The sequence below is a fragment of the Hemicordylus capensis genome, chromosome 1 (genome assembly GCF_027244095.1).
Source record: "Hemicordylus capensis ecotype Gifberg chromosome 1, rHemCap1.1.pri, whole genome shotgun sequence".
Classification (NCBI taxonomy): Eukaryota; Metazoa; Chordata; class Lepidosauria; order Squamata; family Cordylidae; genus Hemicordylus; species Hemicordylus capensis.
The window spans coordinates 148,260,212-148,282,796 of record NC_069657.1 but is presented as its reverse complement, the minus strand read 5'-3'; the positions used below and the strand labels follow the sequence as shown (position 1 = coordinate 148,282,796).

At 47.9% G+C, this 22,585-nt stretch overlaps 1 protein-coding gene across 9 annotated transcripts in view; it reads left to right on the top strand.

Moving 5' to 3' along the window:
• Positions 1-22,585, top strand: part of DNAJB2 (DnaJ heat shock protein family (Hsp40) member B2) — a 28,773-nt gene that overhangs the window by 2,912 nt on the left and 3,276 nt on the right. For 7 of the 9 annotated variants that reach the window (XM_053283058.1, XM_053282748.1, XM_053282828.1 and 4 more), the window contains 8 exons: positions 6,495-6,586; positions 14,753-14,862; positions 15,950-16,003; positions 16,682-16,801; positions 17,909-17,998; positions 18,292-18,397; positions 19,701-19,771; positions 21,401-21,646. In XM_053283058.1, coding sequence (XP_053139033.1) covers positions 6,522-6,586; positions 14,753-14,862; positions 15,950-16,003; positions 16,682-16,801; positions 17,909-17,998; positions 18,292-18,397; positions 19,701-19,771; positions 21,401-21,646 — 862 coding nt within the window. In that variant the 5' untranslated portion in view covers positions 6,495-6,521. Of the gene's footprint in view, positions 1-2,391; positions 2,590-6,494; positions 6,587-14,752; positions 14,863-15,949; positions 16,004-16,681; positions 16,802-17,908; positions 17,999-18,291; positions 18,398-19,700; positions 19,772-21,400; positions 21,647-22,585 lie in introns of all 9 variants that reach the window. The other 2 variants (XM_053283138.1, XM_053282901.1) reach the window with 1 other exon arrangement.

Here is a 22,585-nt window from a genome sequence, read left to right as displayed (position 1 = left end):
CTCTCTGGACCACAGTGGTGTGGCTCTCTACCAGGAGTGAAGGGTTAGGCATCCCTCTGCTTACACGCTGCACCTCAGGGTACAACTAGTCTGCAAAATTTCTCACCGTGGGATGAATAGTGAGGGTGATGTATCCAGACTGTCAAGTGTGGTTCTGCAAGTCGGCAAACAAGATCAACTTCAGAACCAGACTGCAACACTGTTGGATCAATAAACCCTCATCAGTGGTTTCCTTCCCTGCCTAGTGTTGCCACAGCAGCTATTCTTGCTCCTGGAACCTTCTAATCTCTTAAAAACGTAATGGCTGCTAAACCGCTTAATGCATAAAGATACTTAATGAGGAAGGCCTAGGTCAGCATCCTTTTTGGTGCAGTGGGGCTGGTTGGGTCAGCTCAGGTATTTGTTCATTCTGCCTTGACGTAAGAGAGGTTCCCAGTGGGCCCTTTGATTCCTAGGCTTTAAAGGCTCAATGGTATAATAATCGGAATAAGTGGTATGATTACTGCTTTGCAATGCAGTCATGGGGATGCATCTCCACATGGCAAGCCTTTTTTTGTGAAGTGGCTCCCCACTTGGTTGGCATAGGTGTTAGGTGGGTCGCTGTGGCTGACATAGCTTTCCATGTTGAGCTGTGTCTACATAATGGTGTTTCAAGCATAAACCGTGGCACTGATTGTGCATATGCATTGGGCCTAAGCCTCCAAATTGCAATTGGAAAGACCAGTCACTGTAGTAGGTTAGTCCAGAAAATCTGTTTGGCGTACAGGAGGCATGGGTTGCAATTGTCATGTGCTTGTGGTCTTATAGAAGTTGTTTAGAATTCAATCAGCATCCCAGGATTGTGATGCAACTAAGCAGAAATGATTCAAAAGCCCTCCACTGTATGCTGTCCTTCTCTGATATGTGTAGCTAGGTCTAGCAATAAGCTCTTCAATGACCAGATGCCTTTCTGCCCATCATCATCCTGGAAGATGGGGCCTCTTAAGTAGAGGGAGTGTCAACCACTGAATAATTTGGTGCAGCGTTGTTGTTCTTCTCCACCCCTGCCACCCTTTTGAAAACAACAGTAGTTCACCATCACAGTTTTGGACCATCACAGCTGAGAAATGTGGGGCATCTCTGCTGAAGTCAAACTTCCAGTGACTGAGGATAGGTGGGCTGTGTCTCCATGTTATTCTGCCCCTTCATATGACCACCAGTCCCTTGTAGCAACAGTGTACTACTTGTTGAGTTGTGGTTGCACTATTGCTCGGATCCAGGCAGAAAGCAGTGGGAAGAGGCATGGGACTAGGGCCTGTTCAACTTATTCTAGTGGAAGCTTGAACTAATGTATGGACTGATGCAGGGCCCAGCATCAGGGGTCGGCATCTTTGGGCAGCTGCGGGGGGGGGGCAGGCGGGGGGCAGGGCGGGGCGGGCAGAGCCACTGCTGATCCCTGAAACCATCTCTACATCCATAGCCTTTGTGTAGTGGTGTTGGAGTGATTCTCTTAGGACCCACCCTGGTAGGAAGAGGCCCTGCTATGGGCCATCTGGATTAGAGCTCAGACTAGACAACATATGGCACTTCTGTCACCTTTAAATACTACTTAAAAAAAAAAAGTAGCAGTGAGGAAAAGGATCCATTTCGGGACCATAGTTTAACCTCCAGCCATATTTCCCCAGAGTTTAACCTCCAGCCTGTTTTTCTTTCAGAAATCCCTTCTGCAACTGTTTTTTGTAGGCTTCTATTTGGGTGTGGTCCCCCCCCCCGGGCAAATAGCAGCTTTGGAAGGGAGATTCTCATGGGGAAAATGACACCAGGGAAGAGTCAAGCTCCCCTTCCTCACCAAGGTCCTGAGACCCATTAGGGGTCCTTGCAACTGTAGTTTTAAGGATGTTTTGCCTTTTGGATAATGGTTCAGCAAAATATTCTTAAGAACACCTTTTAATGTCTAAGCTGTACATCGCTTCTGAACATTATTAATGGCTAAGCTCAGTCATGATGGGAAGGGTGTGTTTATGTTTACGTTAATTTAACTTTTATTTACATATTCAATGAAATTTATGCCTGTCTAAAGTTGTTCAGAACCTAGCTTAGAAAGATGATAAAAATACAGTTTTGGCTAATCTGACACTTCCTGATTGCAACTCTAGCCTCCAAAGAACATGTTCATATCATAGGCAAGGCTTCACCTGCCTTTGAATTTCTATGTTGTTGATGTGGAAGAGAAAGTGAAAGAGAGGCATCGAAAACATGAGTATCATACTACATTCTGGCCAATGTAGGCTTTACTTTTACATTACAAAACTATTGAAGCAAGTGCTGTTGTAATTAAGTTTCCTGTGAATATGCCAGAATATGAGCTTTTGTGTGAGTTCTTCGATACCAGACTTTTGTTTTAACCTGCAGGAGTATATTCAGATTCTTGGAGGTGATTCTGACAGCCATAGCGAAGTGAACTGTCCCTGTGGTAATGAATGTTGTTTGTTTCAACATTCGTGGTTCTGAATTCTCTTAATATACAACAACAAAAAACCACCACCCAGATTTGGCAACTGGAATATTTAAATTTAGTGAGTTGATCTGTATGCAGTTCAGGAATTTCATGTAAGTTATTTCTGACTGCAGCTTCTTTTTCTTTCAGTATATGGATTTAAGTAACAAAAACGTTTAATTGGGAACCGGTGTGATGGTGGGCGGGGTGAGGTGGAGAGATGAAGCATATTATGGCCTATTGGGAAAGGGCTGAGGGACCACATAGAAGAGACTGGGGTTTGTATGGCAAGAAGCAGTTGAAATCCCACTTGGCTGCTCTTGGGTTTCTTAGCTTTCAATAGTCCTTTTGTGTATTGAAGTCTTTCTGCAGCCATGTAATTTCTTTCTTTAAGAAGAAAATGTATATATATTTTCCATGTCTGGAGAAAATGTGTCCAATTTTGCAGCAAAAGACCTGTTCATGGAGAGTTGCACTCAAGTGGAATTCTAGCGTGCACACACCCTGTGCCCCCGCTGACAGGCCTCTTGTAGCACCAGCTAGTTGTTGCTTTTCCACTTGCAGTCACATGCAGACTTGGGACATTTCTTTCATATTAACGGTAGATACATTGTGACTTTTTGGGACACAGTAAACTGACCTTTACACCTCCTACTTCTTATATTTGTGCATGTCTCTCTCAAAAAGGTGGAACTATAGCACTAACAGTCACATGTGTGCTCTCCCCACTGCTGTACCACTGTTCTCAAAGTTGGATTTTCTGTGTTAATAAATGTGATGTTTTAAGCATGCGGGGGGCGGGGTGTTTGATAATAGATGAATGAAAAGTTGTGTGACTTTTCACACAAAAAGTTATGTGATTTTCTCTGTGACCTTTCCCCGCTCCCCGCCATCCACAACTTAAAGAATGAGTGAACAAAATGTAGCAACCTGTGACTAAACACCCTGTTCATTCATTCATTCGATTTCTATACTGCCCTTCCAAAAATGGCTCAGGGCGTTTTTCACAGAGAAATAACAAATAAGATGGATCCCTGTCCCCAGAGGGCTCACAATCTAAAAAGAAACATCAGATAAATACCAGCTACAGTCACTGGAGTACTGTGCTGGGGGTGGATAGGGCCAGTTACTCTCCTCCTGCTAAATAAAGAGTCACCACATTAAAAGGTACCTCTTTGCCAAGTTAGCAGGGGTAGTGTCCTGTTTAGAAGTGTCCTAAGGATCTGAAAGTTTCTTAGCTTCACAGATATAGCAGACACACATATATTTCATGTACTGCAGTATTCCTCATAATATGGGAGGACTCATAATATCTCTCTCACACACACTGCTTGTGCATATGTGGTGTGCTGTGATAGGCCTTGTTTCTCACAGTACAGTATGTACACACAATTTAAACAAGTTCCAGTAAGAACTAATCTGCCTACTTTCCTTTCATTATAATATTAATTAATAATTACCATCTTCACAAGTTAGCTCACTTCTGCCTCAAATGTTCATGCTTCTGCCATCTTGAATTGAGGTGGATGACAGCTGGTCTTGTGGTAGCAAGCATGACTTGTCCCCTAAGCTAACCAGGATCCACCCTGGTTGCATATGAAAGGGAGACTAGAAGTGTGAGCACTGTAAGATATTCCCCTCAGGGGATGAAGCCGCTCTGGGAAGAGCAGAAGGTTTCAAGTTCCCTCCCTGGCTTCTCCAAGATAGGGCTGAGAGAGATTCCTGCCTGCAACCTTGGAGAAGCTGCTGCCAGTCTGTGAAGACAATACTGAACTAGATAGACCAATGGTCTGACTCAGTATATGACAGCTTCCTATGTTCCTATGACACCATCACAAACTATGCCACTGAGGCATACAGTTGCTACAATTGTAGCAACTTTGTTCCAAATCGGTCCAAGCATTGTGAAATTGATGGGAAGTGCACACGAACGTACACACACACCCCTACCTGGGTGCTCTCATAAGCTTACTTTCCTTAAGGAAAGTAGGCTAGAAAAAGAGAGCATAGGTTCTACATGCTTTTGGGAACATCATGGGCACGCCTGATATATAGCTGTCTACTATTTGAAGCAGCTCTGTGGTGACTGGCTTGAAGGAGTACAGTATTGGAATGCGTGTGGTTCCATATGTTTCAGACTATTCCCAGAATTCCCTTGTCCAGTTATACATGGTTTCCCTGTCTTCTATCAGGAACAGCTGGTGGGTTAGTTACAAGTTGTGGAGGGAGGAAATACTCTGCATATATTGATAGCCTCTTTTTTTCTAGCCTTGTGAGTCTAACCGTGACAGACAAAATGCTTCTTTCAGAAACTTAATCAGTGTTCCTTTGCCCCAAATGTGTGTATATGGATAGATATATTGCTCATTTAGCCACCCAAGGCTGTGGTACAAGATACTGAGTAAGGGATGGAAGTCTGATACAAGCAAAAAATATTATCTGGACCCATTTCAAACTGGCTTTTGAGCAGGCTATGGAGACTGCCTTGGTCGGCCTGATGGATGATCTCCGAATGGCAATGGACAGTGTAACTCTGTTGGTCCTCCTGGATCTCTCAGCGGCTTTCGATACTATTGACCATAGTATCCTTCTGGAACGTCTGAGAGTGTTGGGGGTGGGAGGCACTGTTTTACAGTGGTTCTGCTCCTACCTCTCGGACAGATTCCAGATGGTGTCGATTGGAGATTGTTGCTCTTCAAAATCTGAGCTTAAGTATGGTGTCCCTCAAGGCTCCATACTTTCTCCAATGCTTTTTAACATCTACATGAAACCGCTGGGAGAGATCATCAGGGGATTTGGAGTTGGGTGTTACCAGTATGCTGATGACACCCAGATCTACTTCTCCATGTCAACTTCTTCAGGAGTTGGCATATCCTCCCTAAATGCCTGCCTGGAAGCAGTAATGGGCTGGATGAGGGAGAATAGACTGAAGCTGTATCCAGATAAGATGGAGGTACTTATTGTGCAGGGTCGGAACTCTAGAGACGATTTTGATCTGCCTGTTCTAGATGGGGTCACACTTCCCCAAAAGGAACAGGTTCACAGTCTGGGAGTACTTCTGGATCAACATCTCTCCCATACGCCAGCTGCGCTCGTTTCTCGAGATCAATGACCTCAAAACAGTGGTACATTTGTTGGTAACCTCCAGACTTGACTTCTGTAATGCGCTCTACGTGGGGCTGCCTTTGTACATAGTCTGGAAACTTCAGTTGGTTCAGAATGTGGCAGCCAGGTTGGTCTCTGGGTCATCTCGGAGAGACCATATTACTCCTTTGTTGATGGAGTTACACTGGCTGCCAATAGTTTTCCGGGCGAAAATACAAAGTGCTAGTCATAACTTATAAAGCCCTAAACGGCTTAGTCCCTGGGTATTTAAGAGAGCATCTTCTCCACTATGAGCCCCACTGCCCATTGAGGTCACTTGAGGAGGTCTGTCTCCAGTTGCTGCCAACTCGTTTGGTGGCTAGAGATGGGCCTTCTCGGCTGCTGCCCTGAGATTGTGGAATGCGCTCCCTGCTGAGATATGATCTTCCCCATCTCTGGCATTTTTCAAAAAACACCTGAAAACATACCTCTTCAACCAGGCTTTCTCAACTTTTAAAAACTTGTTTTTAAATTCTTCTGATTATTTAATTGTTTTATGATGTTTTAAATTGTTAATTATTTTTATGCTTTATAATTTTTGTTTTAATTATTAATTGATTTTAATGGTGTTTTAATGTAAACCGCCCTGAGCCTTTTGGAAGGGCAGTATAAAAGTTTTAATAATAAATAATAAATAAATAATAAATAAAAAAGGCACTCCAATGGGCCCAATGGGATGGGGAGCAGAGCTGAAAGGATCTTGGATTATGTGTGTCAGTGGCTGGTCTTGGTGTGTTTCTGGAAATCTCTGGTGGTTATGCTGTTCTGATGTGGAGTCAACATTGTCATTTTTGGGGGTGGTGCTAGTTTGGGTGCTATCTGAGCTCAGCAATCCTTCAAGGTGTCTTATGCTGCTCTTTACCTCCCGCTCCAGCGTCCCAGCACAACACAGGTGAACACCATGGTGGATTACTATGAAGCGCTGGAGGTGCCCCGCAATGCTTCTCCCGATGACATCAAAAAGGCGTAAGTTCCATTCTCTTCATTTCTTCCTGAGACCTACAAGAACTACTACCAGGAGATCCTTTCCTTTTGCCTAGTGTGAGTAAATGGATCTGTGCCAGCATAGCCTTGGTGATACCTGGTAGCAGCAGCACAGTCTTCCCAGTTTATTTTACATTCCTCTCCTGCTCTTCCTCCAAGGAGCCCAGAGCAGTGTACATGGTTATGTTTATCCTCACAACAAACCAGTTGTAGGGGAGGAGAGTGGAGAGAAGGAGGGCATCCTCAATGGGTTGCTGGTGCCCAGGTATGGAAAGCCCGTAGATGAGTGTGACATGTCCTAGTGTTTGGAGGTACTGGACAGATATATATAGAACTTGAGCCTGATTGCTGATTGTGCCATTGTCACCCTGAGTAGTTTTGGGTATGGTATTTTGCCTTGCCTTTCCCCCCATTTTCTCCTTTGGTTCCATTTGAGCTCTGTTTTCCTGTGGAGGGCCGGGGTGGTTGGGTTGAGGCCAAGTATGTATGAGTGTTGCTGATGGCTTCTGGTGCTGTGATAACACAGGTTACCAGTTAGTAAACATACACTGTTCACTTTCCTGTGACCACCTCCACTGGAGGCTGATGCTGTGTTACATGTGTCTTGTTTTTGTTGACTTAAATGTTCACGTATGATTGTATGAGCAACATAACACACACGAATCAAGGTGATTTTAAATTACCATTTTGGGAAAGGTCAATTTAAATAAATGTACTTCAGATATTTCCCAAACAAAAGTGCATGCTGATTGGTTGATGTAACCATGAACACATTTGATTTACTATTAAATAGGGCCTTGATGCTACCTAATAGGTTGATTTGAAACATTTGCCTATGCAACTCATGTCCCTTTTGCTCTGTGGTATTCAAATTATACACTGTAAAAGTTCAGGTTTCCTTTTATTTTTAAAAGAAAAAGTTGCTGTAAGTAAAACTGAAAAAAATAACAAAGCCATCTAATTTTGGGGAGAGGGAGATAACCTTGTGGTGGAGGGGTAGCTTGTTTTCAGGACTTGTTGTTTTGGGTTGTTATTAACGGGTGGGGGGATGTACATTCCAGAAGCACAGGACAGGTTAGAGGACAAGGCCAGTAAGGGGAGTGCCCCACAGCACAAGAGCAACAGTGTACAAGGACTGTGCCTGGCGTTGCTTGACAAGATTGCAGCACGATTAAAGCTCTAGGATCAGAAAGCTCTGTGGCTAAGCAAATCCCCAATAAATCAATTAGTGGAAGATTCATATTCGCGCTCTCTCTCTCTCTCTCTCTCTCTCTCTCTCTCTCTCTCTCTCTCTCTCTCTCTCTCTCTCTCTGCTAAGGGTGCCCCCACAGATAGTGATGCAATTTCTCCAGGGCATAGACAATAGCATAACACTCCTTTTCCGTCACAGACCAATGGGCCTCCTTCTCTGACAGTTTCTTTCTCAGGAACACAACGGGATGAAGGACCTGGTCTGGGCCACTCCAGAGACCACACCGCCACATTGGGTTTGTTTTTCTTGGTCAGGTCAGAGAGTGGGGTGGTGATGCTGCTGTAGTTTGGGACAAACTTTTGGTAATATCCTGCCAACCCCAGGAAGGATTGTACCTGCCCTTTCTTTTTTGGCACCGGCCACTCCTGGATAGCCTGAACCTTGGCCTACCTGATGCCCCAAATAGGTTGCCCAATTCAGGCCAATCTGACACTTTGGGGCCTTAATAGTAAGCCCAGCCTCCTGGATACGAATACCACCTCCAAGTGTTCCAGGTGCTGCCCCCAGGTGTCAGAGTATATTGCCACATCATCCAGGTAAGCAGTGGCAAACCGACTCAAGCCCCTGAGTAGCTCCCTGACCAGCCTCTGGAAGGTAGCTTGTGCGTTGCAAAGCCCAAATGCACATTAAACTCATACTAACCATGATGGGTAATGAACGCTGTCTTTTCTTTGTCCTGTTCTGCCACAGGCACCTGCCAGCACCCTTTTGTCAGGTCCAGTGTAGTAATGTACTTGGCACCCCCCAACTGCTCAAATAGGAGGCATGGGGAACCTCTCTAGAGCGGTCTTCTTGTTCAACTCCCTGTTATCCATGCAAAACCTGATTTTTCCTTCTGGGCTTCGGGACCAGGACTACAGGAGAGGCCCGGGCGCTCTGGGAAGGCATGATTGCTCCCATTGCCAGCATCTCCTCAGTCTCCTTCTCAATAGCTTGCCTCTGCCAAGGGGCAGCCAAGTAGTGCTGGTGACAGACCGGGGTGTCTATGGAGTGGGTAGCCAATTGAGTTTGCTCTGGCTGGGCAGTGAAGAGTCGCCCCCCCCACCTCTGTCACACTCTCCAGGCCTCCTCCCACTGCTGCTGAGTTAGGGTAGGTGCCCAGGGTATCTCCTCTATCCCTCCCCCATGGCAAGCTCCTTTGCACACATCCTCAGGAAGTTCCAGCCCCTCCATGAGGTCCAGGGCAATGTTGAACACCAAGGTCTCCCTGGAGTGGTAGGGCTTTAGTCTGTTCACATGATACAACCTGGGTCGGAGGTCAGTTCCCAGGAGTTCTATGACATAGTTCACGGTGCCCACTTTTTCCTTAATACGATTGGAGCACTCCCAGTCTGCTTGGGTTTTGTGGGGTCTGGCTGGTCTGAGGACCAACACCTGGTTTCCGGGCTCAAAGACCTACTCCCTGGCATGTTGGTCATACCAGGCCTTTTGCTCTGTTTGGGCCATCCGCAGATTCTCCTGTGCAAGGGATAGGGTTTCTTTTTCAGTGTGTATTGAAGCCTTGTCCACAAAGTTCAATATGTTTCCCCACATGTAGCTTCTTCTCCCTCCCACTGGTGAGAACTAGTTCCAGAGGCCCTCTGACATCTCTCCCATTGATTAGCTCAAAAGGAGAATATCCTAGGCTCGGATGTGGCACAGCTCTGTAGGCAAACAGTAGTTATGGGAGCTCCAAGTCCCAGTTATTGGAATGTTCATTAATGAAGTTCTGGATCATGGTCCCCAAAGTCCCATGGAATTTTTCCACTAAGCCATTTGTCTGGTGGTAAGGCACAGAAGTGATAAATTGGTGCCTGGATCTGTCAGGATTTCCAGAGGCCAGCCAATTCTGGCAAAGATGTCAATTGGAGCCTGACTTATAGTCTTGGCATCTGTCTGGCTTAGGGACACTGCCTCCAGCCACCTAGTGGCATAGGCCACCAGAGTCAGTACATACTGGTTTTCTCCTAGGTGTCCTGGGCTGGATAGGCCCCAGGATGTCTATTGACACTCTCTGAAAGGGGGTGTCCAGGACAGGCAAGGTTGTAAAGGGGCCCACACTTTGTCTTGACTATTTCCCACTCTCTGGCAAACATTGTAGGACTTAACGTACTCTGTCATATCCTGGCCAAACCCAGACCAGTAAAAGTTTTGCCTTACTCTTTCCTTTGTCCTCTCCACCCCCATGTGTCCATTTGGGTTGTCATGCACCAGCCTTAAGATGCGCAACCGGTGTTTTGTTAGGCACCACAAGTTGCCTCTGGGTTTCGCACCTCTCCCTGTGACTTTTAGGGAGATAAAATACAGTGACCCTTTTCGGGTGATGATCCTGGATCTTAGCTTCTTGCTGAAAGACGGTGAGTTGGGGTTCACCTCCTTTTACAGTGGTGCCAAGCTTGGGTCTGCCTCCTGTTCTCTCTGGAACTCCTCAGCTGTGTTGCGCCTGACATCTCTGCCGGGACCAATTCCTCCTCTGCATTGCCTCCCCCTGGTTACTTGCCTGCCACAGGTGTGCTGGGATGGGGGCATCAGCCTCTGTTCCTGGGTGTAGCTGGACCTTTCCCTCACTGGACCTCTCAGTGTTCGGGCTGGAGTCTGGTCTCTCCCCACCAATGGTGCCATCTGCATGTGTGCCTCTCCTCTGACAGGGTGGTGCTGGCTGGGACTGGGTACCTTGGGTCAGCCTCTCCCGCTTCACTGTCACTGGATCCTTCTCTCTTGGATGAACAGAGTCCCAAATGTGGTCAGACTCCCAAACATGCTTCCTTGATCAGCGTGGCATAGGGGCAATCCTCCATCACTGCAAACTCCCAGTTTCCTTCCCAGTGGACAGGCAGCTTCATCAGGGGCATTTCTGCCCGGCTTTTGGCAAAGGTCGTTTGCACCTGGGATGCCTGGCTAAGCTGCTGGGCCTTGACAAGCGAGGGGTGTATGGCTGATATCATAGCACCAGTGTCTCCCCATGTCGTGACTTGCTGGCCATTGACCCAAACACACTCTTGCCTCTTGGGTGGAATAGTCTCCACAACAAAACAAGGAGGTGGCCCCTTTGGGTTTGCCGCCCCCTTTTGAGCTCCTACTAGTAACTAGGTTCACCTGAGCCTTAGCCTTGGGGCAGTCCCTCTTGAAGTGTCCCTCTTCCCCACACTTAAAGCATTTGGGGCTGACCTGCTCAGTCCGTCTGCCCCCTTGTGGTGCAGGTGTGGAGTCTTGACTTGGGGCCCCTGGGCTCACCTTGGGTGGACGCTGAGGCTCCTCCCACCTTGGGACAAACTTGAGTCGGTCCGGTTAAGATGCTTCTATCCCTCCTAGTTTTAGTCAGCCATTTTCTGTGCCAGCTCTCCAGCTTCCGCCTTCCCCTGATCGGGAATTGCTCAATTTGGACCAGCTCCATGATTTCCTCAACTGACTTCACCCCTGCCTTTTCCAACCATTAGTTCAGTGCCCTCTTTAACTTGTGGGCATAGGTCTGATAAGACTGCAACTTTCTTCCTCAAACCCCTGAAGTTACGCCTGGCATTTTCTGAGGTAAGTCCTAGCCTGGACTTAACCATGTCTTTGAACAGCACGTAGTCCTCCATGTCACTGACTGACATTTCTGTTGACCCTGCCAGAAGAGAGCCAGTCAAGAGAGGTCTCAAGTACCTCATATACAAGCTCTGCTCAATCCGATAGCTTTGGCAGGTCCTTTCAGAATTGGAGAGAAAATGCTCTGGATTCCTCCCTCTGGGGATTTGAGTTTTTCCCTTGGAGTAGTTGAGGTAGCAGAGTTGGCTGAGATAGCTGGTTCTGCTTTCCCTTTCCTTATCCGGGCCATTTCCACCTTGACCCTCTTTCAGCCCTTTGGGCTTCCAACTCCATCATTTTAATTTCCAGCGCTTGCTGTCTAGCTCCATCTTTCGTAGTTCCATTTGGAGTTTCAAGAGTTCTGGATTCTGGGTGGTTACACCTGCTCCTAGCACTGGCCCAAGTCCTGGATCATTGTTTGCCTCAGCAATGTCCACCCTTTCCCCTGCTTGGGACATCTTGGCTGTTAGGTCCTTCTCTGCAGGGCTGGTGTGTAGAGTTTCCCGGCCAGACTGCAAGAACATGTAGTGGCCCCGCTCCGCTCTCTATTCTAGCCTAGCTATCAGCGACTCCGACAACTTGAGATTAAAATAATTGTGTGTGCTTGCAGTCTGTTGTTGTTGTTGGTTGTTGTTGTTGTTCAAAGCCAAAACAATTGGGCTTCCTAGTCAAAATATTATTGGGCTTCCTAGTCAAAATAAAAAGGGCAGTGAAATAAAAACTGGTCTCTGGGGCCCTCTGGTGGCACCATGTAGCAGATTACAGCCTTTGACTCAGAGCAGCTCACGTGAGGGGGGGAAATGCTGCATCATCCTTGGCGAGCTGCCTTGCTAGGCTTCTCATAAAACTAATCTATATTCCCGGTAGAATTAAAATGCTGCCGCCACCACCCTTCTTATCAACAGAGCTTGAACCTCCCAGGGTTTGTGGTGGAATGCTACAGAAAACCCGCTATTGGATAAGTACAAAAACCTTCCACGTGTAGGCCTACACATGAGAAAACTGATAGCTGCTGAGTGCTTGATGCTTTTGCACCAGAGAAATCCCCTTTCTCCCCTCCCTTTTTCTTTTTCTTGAGTTAAAAACTAACTCTGAGATGCTTGTAAAAAGAGAAGAACAAAAAAACAGTTTTGTTCAGTTACTACAGGCCGCTTCCATCTGAGGCTTCTTGCTTTCTTGGATACACTAAAAAATACTTAGGTTACAAATAGGTTTTATTAGGCTTCAGTTTAGGTTGCATTTAGGTACACTTAGATGTTTATAGAGTGTTTTGCAACGCTCTTGTTGGGTTGAGCCTAGGCTAGTGTTTCTTATTTTAATTATGTTGCAGGTAAACTATAATTGAACAGTATCTGGGATATGCAAAACACACACACTCACAGAAATAAAAATTCCTAACACACAGTCTGACTAAACAAATGGTTCCCTATGCTGAATTCCCTTTTCCTTGAAAAGTCACCAAAACTCCTGATGAGAATCAATCTTCCTGCAATCCTGCAGAGTTACTTGGTGAGAGAAATCTTCATGCTGGCCTCTGCCATGAGGGAGCTAACTCCATGCCCCTCACTAAAGCCTTTCCGCACATGCTTCTCTCCAACAAAAGACTGCCCTTCTTGTTCCTGGAATTCCCAGTAACTGCTCTGTAGGTCCCACCCACCTGGTGTACTGATGGGCTGCCCTGGAGTTAACTAGCTTGTCAGTCAAGACAAAGGTTAACTCCCTGTTAACTCTTTAGAGGGAGGGGAGGCTGATCACTATAGAGCAGGCCTGCTCAACTTCGGCCCTCCTGCAGATGTTGGCCTACAACTCCCATAATCCCTGGCTATTGGCTACAGTGGCTGGGAATTATGGGAGTTGTAGTCCAAAAACAGCTGGGGGGCCTAAGTTGAGCAGGCCTGCTATAGAGGCTTCTAAGGGGACTTGGATTCAGCCATATTTTGGAAATATCAAGGATTGGTAAACTGGGCTTTACTGTTTAGTTGTTCTCTGGTGCTACTGTGGAAGTAAAGTACCCCCTAGTGGAAGATGTACAGTTGTGCAATGACATATTTCAGTAGAACTGAGTCGTCTTCTAATGCAGTGTTTCCCAATCTTTTTCATCTTGAAGCACACTTAAATAGGGGACATAACTCCTCCCACCACCATGACACACTCACTTTTTTTTGCTGCAGAAACATATTTTATTTATTCAGAGTCGGTTTCAAAAAATGAGGCATTAAAACCCCCCGATTTTGGAGCTGGCTCACCCCATAATGAATTGGAGGGATGAGTCCTTCCCAGTGCATGGAACTGGCTGGTTTGATCTGGGGCAGGGGTTGTGAACGGAAAAAAATGTAAGCATTTTTTTTAGACTTATCCCCTCCGGGGGGTGGGGGTGTTGGTCCACGGAGGTTCCCCTGCTCAGACCACACAGAGGCCCATTGCACAGGCATGGCCTCCAAAATAGTGTGCAGGTGGGGGAAAGGCCTGAAGAACAGCCAAATGGGGCAATTTTTGAAAGCTGGAAGACTGGTGGGGGGAGGGGGAAACCTCCGCAGACCCCCCTCACTGCCTCAGAGAACCCCCAAGAGGGGGTAAGTTAATTTTTAAAAAAACCAATTCATTCATGTACCCCCCAAATGGGCCAGGGGGTCCGGTCTGGGGGTCAAGCCGAACCAGGGTTGGTTCAGCTCGACCCCAAGGCTTCAAACCAAACCAGTTCGACTTTGAACTGCACACCCCTAATTATGGGGGTGAGCTGGCTTCAAAAGCAGGGGGTTTAAATGCTCAGCTTCTGTAGCCAGCTTGCTCCCTTAACCAGGAGGGATGTGCCCTTCCTGGTGCATTACGGAGTGAGTCAGCACAGCGCACCAGCCATTTCCCTGTGGCACACTCATGCCATGGCACACTGGTTGGGACACACTGATCTAGTGATCACCAGACATTGTTCCTGTAGGAAGAGAGAGATTTAGGCTTTCCTTGGTACTGAATGAGGGTTCTTAAGTTCTGGGTAAAGCCAGATTCTCTTTTCCCACAGGAACAGTATGAAAGTCCAGAGGGGAGAAGCATGGAGAGGATCAAAGGCCACTGATGAATGGACGGCCCTGCTCTTGATAAGCTGGGGCCAAGGGAGGCTGATGACAAGAGGAAAGGAAATGCTGTGTTAAGCCCAGTAGTGTTGTGTGTCCTACGGACAAGGTGTCGGAATGCAGAGAGTGTCTAAATGCAACTGTGAGGAGATGATGCTCAGGACAAAGTTAGATGAAGAGAGCGGAGGGTCTCTAGGGTACTGGAACTAGACAGGGTGGGAGCTGCAAAAGGTGCATGCTCATGGGCTGATCATCACTATCTTTCTGGCTACTGTGAAACAGGTACAGAAAGAAAGCACTGAAATGGCATCCAGATAAAAATCCGGACAACAAGGAATACGCTGAGCAGAAGTTCAAGGAGATCGCAGAAGCCTACGAAGTGCTATCGGACAGTAAGCGAGTTGTTTCTTTACTTTTCTTCCCGCCCTCCCCTTCCTCCACCATCCTTCAGGTTCTGTGATAATTTCCATTCATTCAGGGTTTTGTCCTGTATTTTGGCCATTTTTGTAGGCCAAGGAGATCTTGCAGCCTTCTCATTCCTTAAAGGAGTAGATCTAGGAGGAGGAGTGCAGGGCTTGTTAACAAGCTTAGTTTGGGGGCTCGGTTACATATTGGATAGATTACCATACAGAAAAGAGGACAGGTCTCCTATACCTTCAGCAGATGCTCAGAAGAGGGAATTTCAGCAGGTGCAGCTTGTCTTGCAGGGAAAAGAAAAGCTGCACCTACAGAAATGCCCTCTTCTGTGCATCTATTAATGATACAAGAGATCTGTCCTCTCCCCCCGTCCCCCCCCCCCACCGTGGCAACTGTGATATCAAGGGCAGCAGGGAATACCGTATTTTACGGACTATAAGACGCTACGGACTATAAGACGCACCTTAATTTTAATCCAGTTTTTCAGAGTTTTAACATATCAAACTGTTAAAACATATAAGACGCACCTGAATTTTGGCGGATATTTTTCGAGGAAAAAAGTGAGTCTTATAGTCCATAAAATACGGTATATGGATTGTAGAGGAACCAGCAACTGGAGGTGAAGTTGAGCTGAGAAAACCTTTGGGATAGGCTAGACAGGGAAGGCTGGGCTTCCTTTGAAAAGAAATACTTTAAGTGTCAGCAAAACATAAGCTGTGTCTAACTAGCCTTTCACTCTCGGTCTCATCTGTAAGAAGGTATAATAATACTTATGCCCAGGGCTTCTCTTTCATAGATATTGTAATGATTACTGAAATATCATGAAGCTTTTTAAGCATGCCATATAATAGAAATACTTTTTATTACTAACGGGTGAGATGCAGTGGAATTTCCTGGTTTGAGTGAGACCATCCTTAGGGTCATACTAGCTGGCTTCTGTAGTGTTCTCTGTCCCTGTGTGTGGAGATGTCTCTCTCTCCATGCTTAAGACCAGAGGCATCTACTCCAGTCATACTTCTGTCACTAGGACAACTTCCTAACCCAGGGCCTTCTTGATTTCAGAGAGCAAGCGTGAAATCTATGACCGTTATGGCAAAGAGGGGCTCATGGGTGCAGGTAAGCAGTTTGGCTAAGATGTGGGTTACACTGTGGTAAGACAAATTCTGTTGAGTGCTTCAAAACCTAGAGTCAATATAAAAGCAGCAATCTGCATTGCCAAGTTGTGGTGGGTGGCGGGAGTGGAGAAAATGCAACAACAGTGACTTGGTTTTGTACAGCCAGAAATCCATCAGCACAGCAGAATGATGAGCAACCTTTGCAGACCTGTTCTTAGAAGGAATTTGACAGGGCTGGCTGATTTAGGAGCAGAACACAACTAAGCCCTTGGCCAGCTGTCAGTAGAGAAGCAGATCTTATGGCGCAAGTGGGCCTTCCATGGGCCAAGTTGTGGGAGAGTCTGTGCTTGGTCAGCTGGAATTTCATTGTGCCCAAGAGCATGATGGGGTTTGCAGTTCTGTTGGCTTTACTTTTTGTATAGACTTATCAAATTCCGTTACTCTTGTGGTCTTTCATGACCATGAAATGCAACCTGTCAGGTGCCTGATAAACTCTCTACCTACAAAAACAGATGATTGCAATAGACAGCTTGCAAGCTGCAGAACTGATAGATGTGATCTAAAGGATTTTGGTTACCTAGCACCTGCAAAGCATTTGCCTTGGTTAACAGTTATCCTGCTCATTCTGGTGGGGTGGGGAGGGACATGTACAGCATCTGATATCTACTTTCCCCCTCAGGTGGACCCAGTGGGCCCAGGCCTAATGCAGGGATGCCTGAATTCGCCTTCACTTTCCGCAGCGCCCATGATGTCTTCCGAGAGTTCTTTGGAGGACAGGACCCTTTTGTTGACTTCTTTGGTATGGGCTAGCTTTAATCCACTTTCATTTTGGAATGGTGTGGCCCAGTGAAGAGAGAGAGAACTGTAATTCCCCATCTTTTGTCTCTTGGTCATGAGGACAGCCTTTGATTTTTCTAAAGGTATTAGATTCCTGAGAGAGGCAAGGAACAATTGCTAAGCAGCTATTTACTGTCAGATCAAGAGTCCTTCTAGAGCAGCCCCCACCCCTTTTAATGACCCAAACAGAGCACTTTGGTGGTGAGTGTAATAGAACTTTGTTGTTTATCCCTGGCTCATCCCTCAAATCTTACAGGAAATATTATAATGGAAGAAGAGGAGGGAAACCTCAAAGGTGCATTGAAGATGTATTTTACTGAGCCCAGTGCATTCAAGTCAGTGTCTCTTCTTTGGGGACAGTATTAAAATAAAATTCATCAGTTTGAGACCTTTTAGCTTTGCCAGTATAATAGCATCTTATTCCCCAGCCCTATTCTCTGTGCCTGTTTGGATTTTTAATTTAGCCTGGCTCCAGGATAGATGGGATGATAAAACCAACTCTCCAACAAGAAAAGCAGAGGCTTAAAAGCTCTGGAATCCCGAGCAATGAACAGTCCCTCCATTTGGATTAGTCTCGGATTAAGTGACACTTGCTCCCTTCCAGGAGACATGTTAGTTGTGGGCAGAATGTTACTATTGGCTTTAGTAAAAAGCATTAGCTTCCAGAACCCCTCTTGAGTTCTGGAAAGTGAAAAAGGAAGTGCCACCCTCTGTACAGTGGAGTTGTAACTGCTCAGTAGCTCATCCGACCCACTGCTGATAATTGTTGCTTCCTTGTAGCTTGGGGTGTGGAGGAGCAGGTGAGAGTATGTTGATTCCATCTTGTATGTGGAAGGAGGGGAAGATGCAGAGCATATAGCTGAGTATCCCTGGTAGTTTTAACAGCCAATATAAAACCATCACCCCAATTCTAAAGGTCTCCTGTACCTTTTGTGTGCGGGGAGGGGAGGAGCGGGGCAAGATAGCACTTATGAGGCTGTAGGTTGGTATGCCAGAAAACAAACTCTCTGAGGAGGCATCTCTAACTGGGAAGCATATTGGAAGCTGTTAGTTGCCTGTCTGTCTCCAGATGATATCTCGCCCTTCTCGGACATGCGTGGACCTGGACCCCGACATCCTGGAGTTGGGCCTTTCTTCTCATCCTTCCCGGCATCACCAGGTGAGGAAGGAAGAGCTGGCAGCTGTGTGCTGGAAGACTTTTCTCCCCACCCCAGTTTACTTATTTCCTCCAGTTTCAGCCCTTGGTTCCATTGACCCTGTCTCTGCCCTGCAGTTATGGTTTCATCCTCACTTTGACCATATCTTGTGCAACATGACCTTGTAACTACTTCTACTGTAGGGCCACAATAGTTCCAATTTGCCCACCTCAAATCTCCAAAGAAATGTTCTGTTGTCCAGTGTTTCTTTTCCCCTGGCACTAGCTGTACCTTGACCTTCCTTTCTCTGTTGCAGAATTCTTCTCTGCTGCACTCGGTCCCGGTATGAGTGCAGGAATGGGTTTCCGCTCTGTCTCTACCTCTACCAAATTCATCAATGGCAAGCGCATCACTACCAAGAGGTAAGTGTGTTTTGGCTCGGCCATTTTATTTGCTCTTTGATTTACAACACCTGGTAGTGCTGTCTCCAACCACAGCTGATCTTGTAGCACAGATTGGCCTGCTTGAGGATGGCCAAGCCCATTCTTCTTTCTATTCCCCAGAGCCTTAGACTTACCCTGCGGCCTTGCACCAGCACAAGGGATTCCTCTTTGTGGACATCTGCACTATATAGCTAATTCCTTTCCCATAATAACGGGTTTCTGCTCTTCTTGTGTAGAGCAGAAGCAAAGAGATACATAGAAATTCTCTTAGGCCAATAATTGGTCTGGCCCAATACTGTATGTTCTCACTATCTCTGGTTTTCCAGAGTCTCAGAGACAGGTCTTTTCCTAAGCCTATTATCCTGCCTCCCCCACCCCGATCCTTTAAGTGGAGGTGCCAGGGGGTTGGACCTGGGGCAGGGGGACTTCATCCATACAGAACCTTTCTGACAGTGGGTGGTCGTCCATCCCTAGACGTGGTGAGTGCTACTTGCCAGCCTTCAGTAAAAGGCTGCCTTGCTAATGTGCTGCTCTTTCACTGGCCCTATGGTCTGTGTACACAGTTCAAATTATTTGACCATTTGGCAGCCAAGGCCCTAGTCCTGGGACAGAGGAGAGGAAAATCAGAGTCACTGTTCCTGTCCTAGAATGTGCGTGTGGGCTCTGGTAGGTTCCTTGCTACCATTTACTGTATCCAGCAGCAAACTGGAGGGGTCTTATTGGTTTTGGTATTGCAGCCGGAAAGTAACCGTAAGGCTCACTTTCAGACTTTGCTGTACAGGAAGGCTAGAGGCCCACCGACCTTGTTAGCTGAATCACAGACCCTCCCAGGGCCACGTTTCTCCTCTAGCTAATTGCATGGGATGGGCTGCACACAGTGATGGACCTCTCCATTTCCCCTGCCCAGTCATGCAGTCTAAATGCAAAGGCTAGCTAGCGAGGATGAGGATTTTTGACCAATGAATGGGTGAGTCAGTGCTGCTCTCCCCACTTACAAAAACTTAAGAAGCTTGCTGGGGCAGACCAAAGATCCATGAAGTCCAGCATTCTGTTTCCTTCAGTGGCCAATGAGATGCGTGGAGGCCATAGCCTTCCCTTATCATTGCTTCCTCCAGCAATGGTATTGAGTTATAGTGCCTCTGAACTTGGAGGTCTGCACAGCCATTGTCACTAATGGCCAGCAGTAGACTTCTCCACCTGGTGCAGTTTGGGTGTCGGTTGGTTGTCTTCATCCAATAATTTAACTTCTCTCTCTTTCCCCACCCGCCTCCCCATTCCCCAGGATTGTTGAAAATGGTCAGGAGAGAGTGGAAGTGGAAGAAAACGGGGAGCTGAAATCCATCCATATTAATGGTGAGCAGAGGTGCACTAACGCCCGGACCTTGGGGACCCGGTACGGTCCTCCAAGGTCCAGGGGTAGCCCTCCAAATAGCCGGAGCCAGGGGCCTCCAGCAGCCACCCTATGCCTGCCCTGCCAAAGCTCCGCTTAAAAACAACCACCACCGAGGGGTGGCTGTGAGGGGTTAGGAGCAGAGCAGTCCTTCTTCCGTGGTGGGGTGGGAGTAGGAGCAATGCTGCGCCCATCCATTCAGACCAGTGTCTTAAGCAAATGCGAGGCGTGCCTATGCAAAGGAGATCGTAGCTAGCCCGTAACGTCATGGGCTTGTGACAGTCTCTCAACTGCGCAGGCGCGCCGTTGCTTAAATTGCCGTTGCTTAAGTTGCTTAAAGACGCTGGCCCAAAAGGATGGTCACTGGGTGTGGGGGGAGAGAAGGGAGAAGAAATGCTCCACTCCCCCACCCCCTGCAGCCACCCCTCGGCCGGAGTAAGAGGAATTGTTTTTTTTAAGTAGAGCTTTGGTGGGGTGGGCCCATGCTGGCGGGGTGGTGGTGGTGGCTTGCATCTGGGCAGTTGCCCAAATTACCTTGGTGCGCTCCTGATGGTGAGCAGCTAGAGAGGAAGGGTGAAACCAGGTGTTTGAGCAAGATCCCTGCATTTAGCAGTGTACTCCTCCAACTCCTCTGGAGCTGGTCTCCAGCTTGAGACCAGAAATGTGAACTACTTCCAGTGCCTTCTCCATGATCTTGGTCTGTCTCTTGGGGGAGGGGTACTTGACCCTTCTCCGAATGGTGGCAGCACTATGAAGGCGGAAAAAGGGCTCTGCCCTTACAGAGTGACTGGAGAAGAGCTGCCCTGAAGCCTTGCTCCACAGTCCAGCAATGCTTCAACACGGCTATTCTCCAGTTGTTCTGTGTGGGTTGAGCCCTTCTTCCATTCTCAGGGCACTGTGGAAGTTGTGGGCCACTTATGAGGCTGTAGGTTGACAGCTGTGATAAATTATTGAGAGAAATGTGCAAGAAAGGGCCCTCTCCACAAAATGTTAAGTTGGCAGGATGTCTGCAGACCAGTTTCCTGTTCGTGCTGGCCGCTGTCAAAATTGTGGCTGGAGGAAGGGGAGGAGGTTCAGACTTGTGGCAGAACAGTGTAGACATAGAAGGAAGGCCAGAGTGAAATGCTGCAAAGCATTTGGACTGAGGAATGGTAGAACAGGGGAAGCTGCCTTATAGCAAGACAGACCATTGGTCCACCTTGCTCAGTATTGACTGGCAGCAGCTCTCCAAGGTTTCGGAGATGCCAGGAATCGAACCTGGGACTGTCTGCATGTAAAGCAGATGCTCTACCACAGAGCTGTGGCCCCATCTGTTAGAGCAAGGGATGGCACGGTGGAGTGGGAGGACTGAGAAACTGATGGAAGGTTTTCATCAGAGGGGTTCAGTCTGCAGCTGCACTCAGGGGCATCTATTGCCCCAGTGAAATGTGGGGCATCCTGGAGAAGGGAAATTGCCTAGGGTGTTTGACCTTTCTGGCTAGGTCAATTGCAATGGCAGAAGATCCAGGGAGAGGGTCAAGCTAGTGGGGGGAGAGAGAGAGAGAGGCAGGCAGGACTGCCCAGTAGTTGGACCCTGACTTCTTCCCTTGCAGGCGTTCCAGATGACTTGGCACTCGGCTTGGAGCTGAGCCGGCGGGAGCAGCATGCCCTCCAGAGCCGCAGGCCGCTGTCGTCCTCTCCCTTAGCGACGCCACCTCAGCGCCCCCCGCCCAAGCGGCCCCCTCCCAGTTCGTCCCCTGTGATCTTGTACACAGACAGTGACGAGGAGGATGAAGACTTGCAGCTGGCCATGGCCTACAGCCTGTCTGAGATGGAGGCCAAGGGCCAGCACAGAGCAGGTGCGAACAGCCCCACGAAAAGGCGTCCCCCAGCAAAAACGCCCTTGCCACAAGGGAGCCCTGTCACCGACAGTCAGGCGGGTGGGCCCTCCAAAAGCCCAGGGGCCATCGGAGGGAGTGGACGGGGAAAGGGCAAAAGCAAGGCCAGAGACTCTTCCCCCAAGAAGAAGAAGGACACGCGCTGCGACCTCCTGTGAGCCGGCCTGGGCCTTCTCTGGCCAGGGTCCGGAGTGTGCCTGCCCGTGGAGGCATGGGCTCTTCCCTGTGGACTGCTGTGATCTGTCACTCACCAAATCCCCCAAAGGCCCGTCCAGTCAATGAGGTGGTACTGCTGAGTAAAAGGCAGGAGCCGATTTTGTAACCGTGTGTGTGTAATTGGCACCGAGTGGCATTGCCCAGGCAGCTCCTGGGCTGCAGAGCCCTGGGGCCCTTTGCAACTGCAGGCGGCAGTGTCTGCCTTGCTGCCTGAGTGCATGGCTTAGCTGCATGGACCTCTCTTTCCCCTGGGCTGGACAGATTCATCATGGGGGAGCAGGGCTATTGGTTGCTGTGACTTGCTTGCTGTCTGAATGGAGCTCTGGGCACTATGGGGCAGGAAGGTGCCGCTCCGGGCCCAGGTTCTTGTACCAGCTTGGTGTTCTGACAGAACTGACCTCTGTCTGGATCCTGTCCCAAATAACATGCATTTTGATAGCTTCTGTAGGAGTGGGGCAACTTGGGGCTTTTCCCAAGTCGCCCTGGAGCAGAGAGGGAGACGGGTTCCTTTGCTTCAGTAACCTGCTCTCCACTCCCCCTAGTCCCAATATTGTGCCTTTGTCCCCTAGCAGCTACCACAGTGGAAGGAGGAGGGGACCAGAACTTCCTTGTGTTAAGGGCTAGCAAAACATACAGTTGCCTGCTTCCTAACTTCCATCAGCCCAGTGGCCTATTCAGAACAGC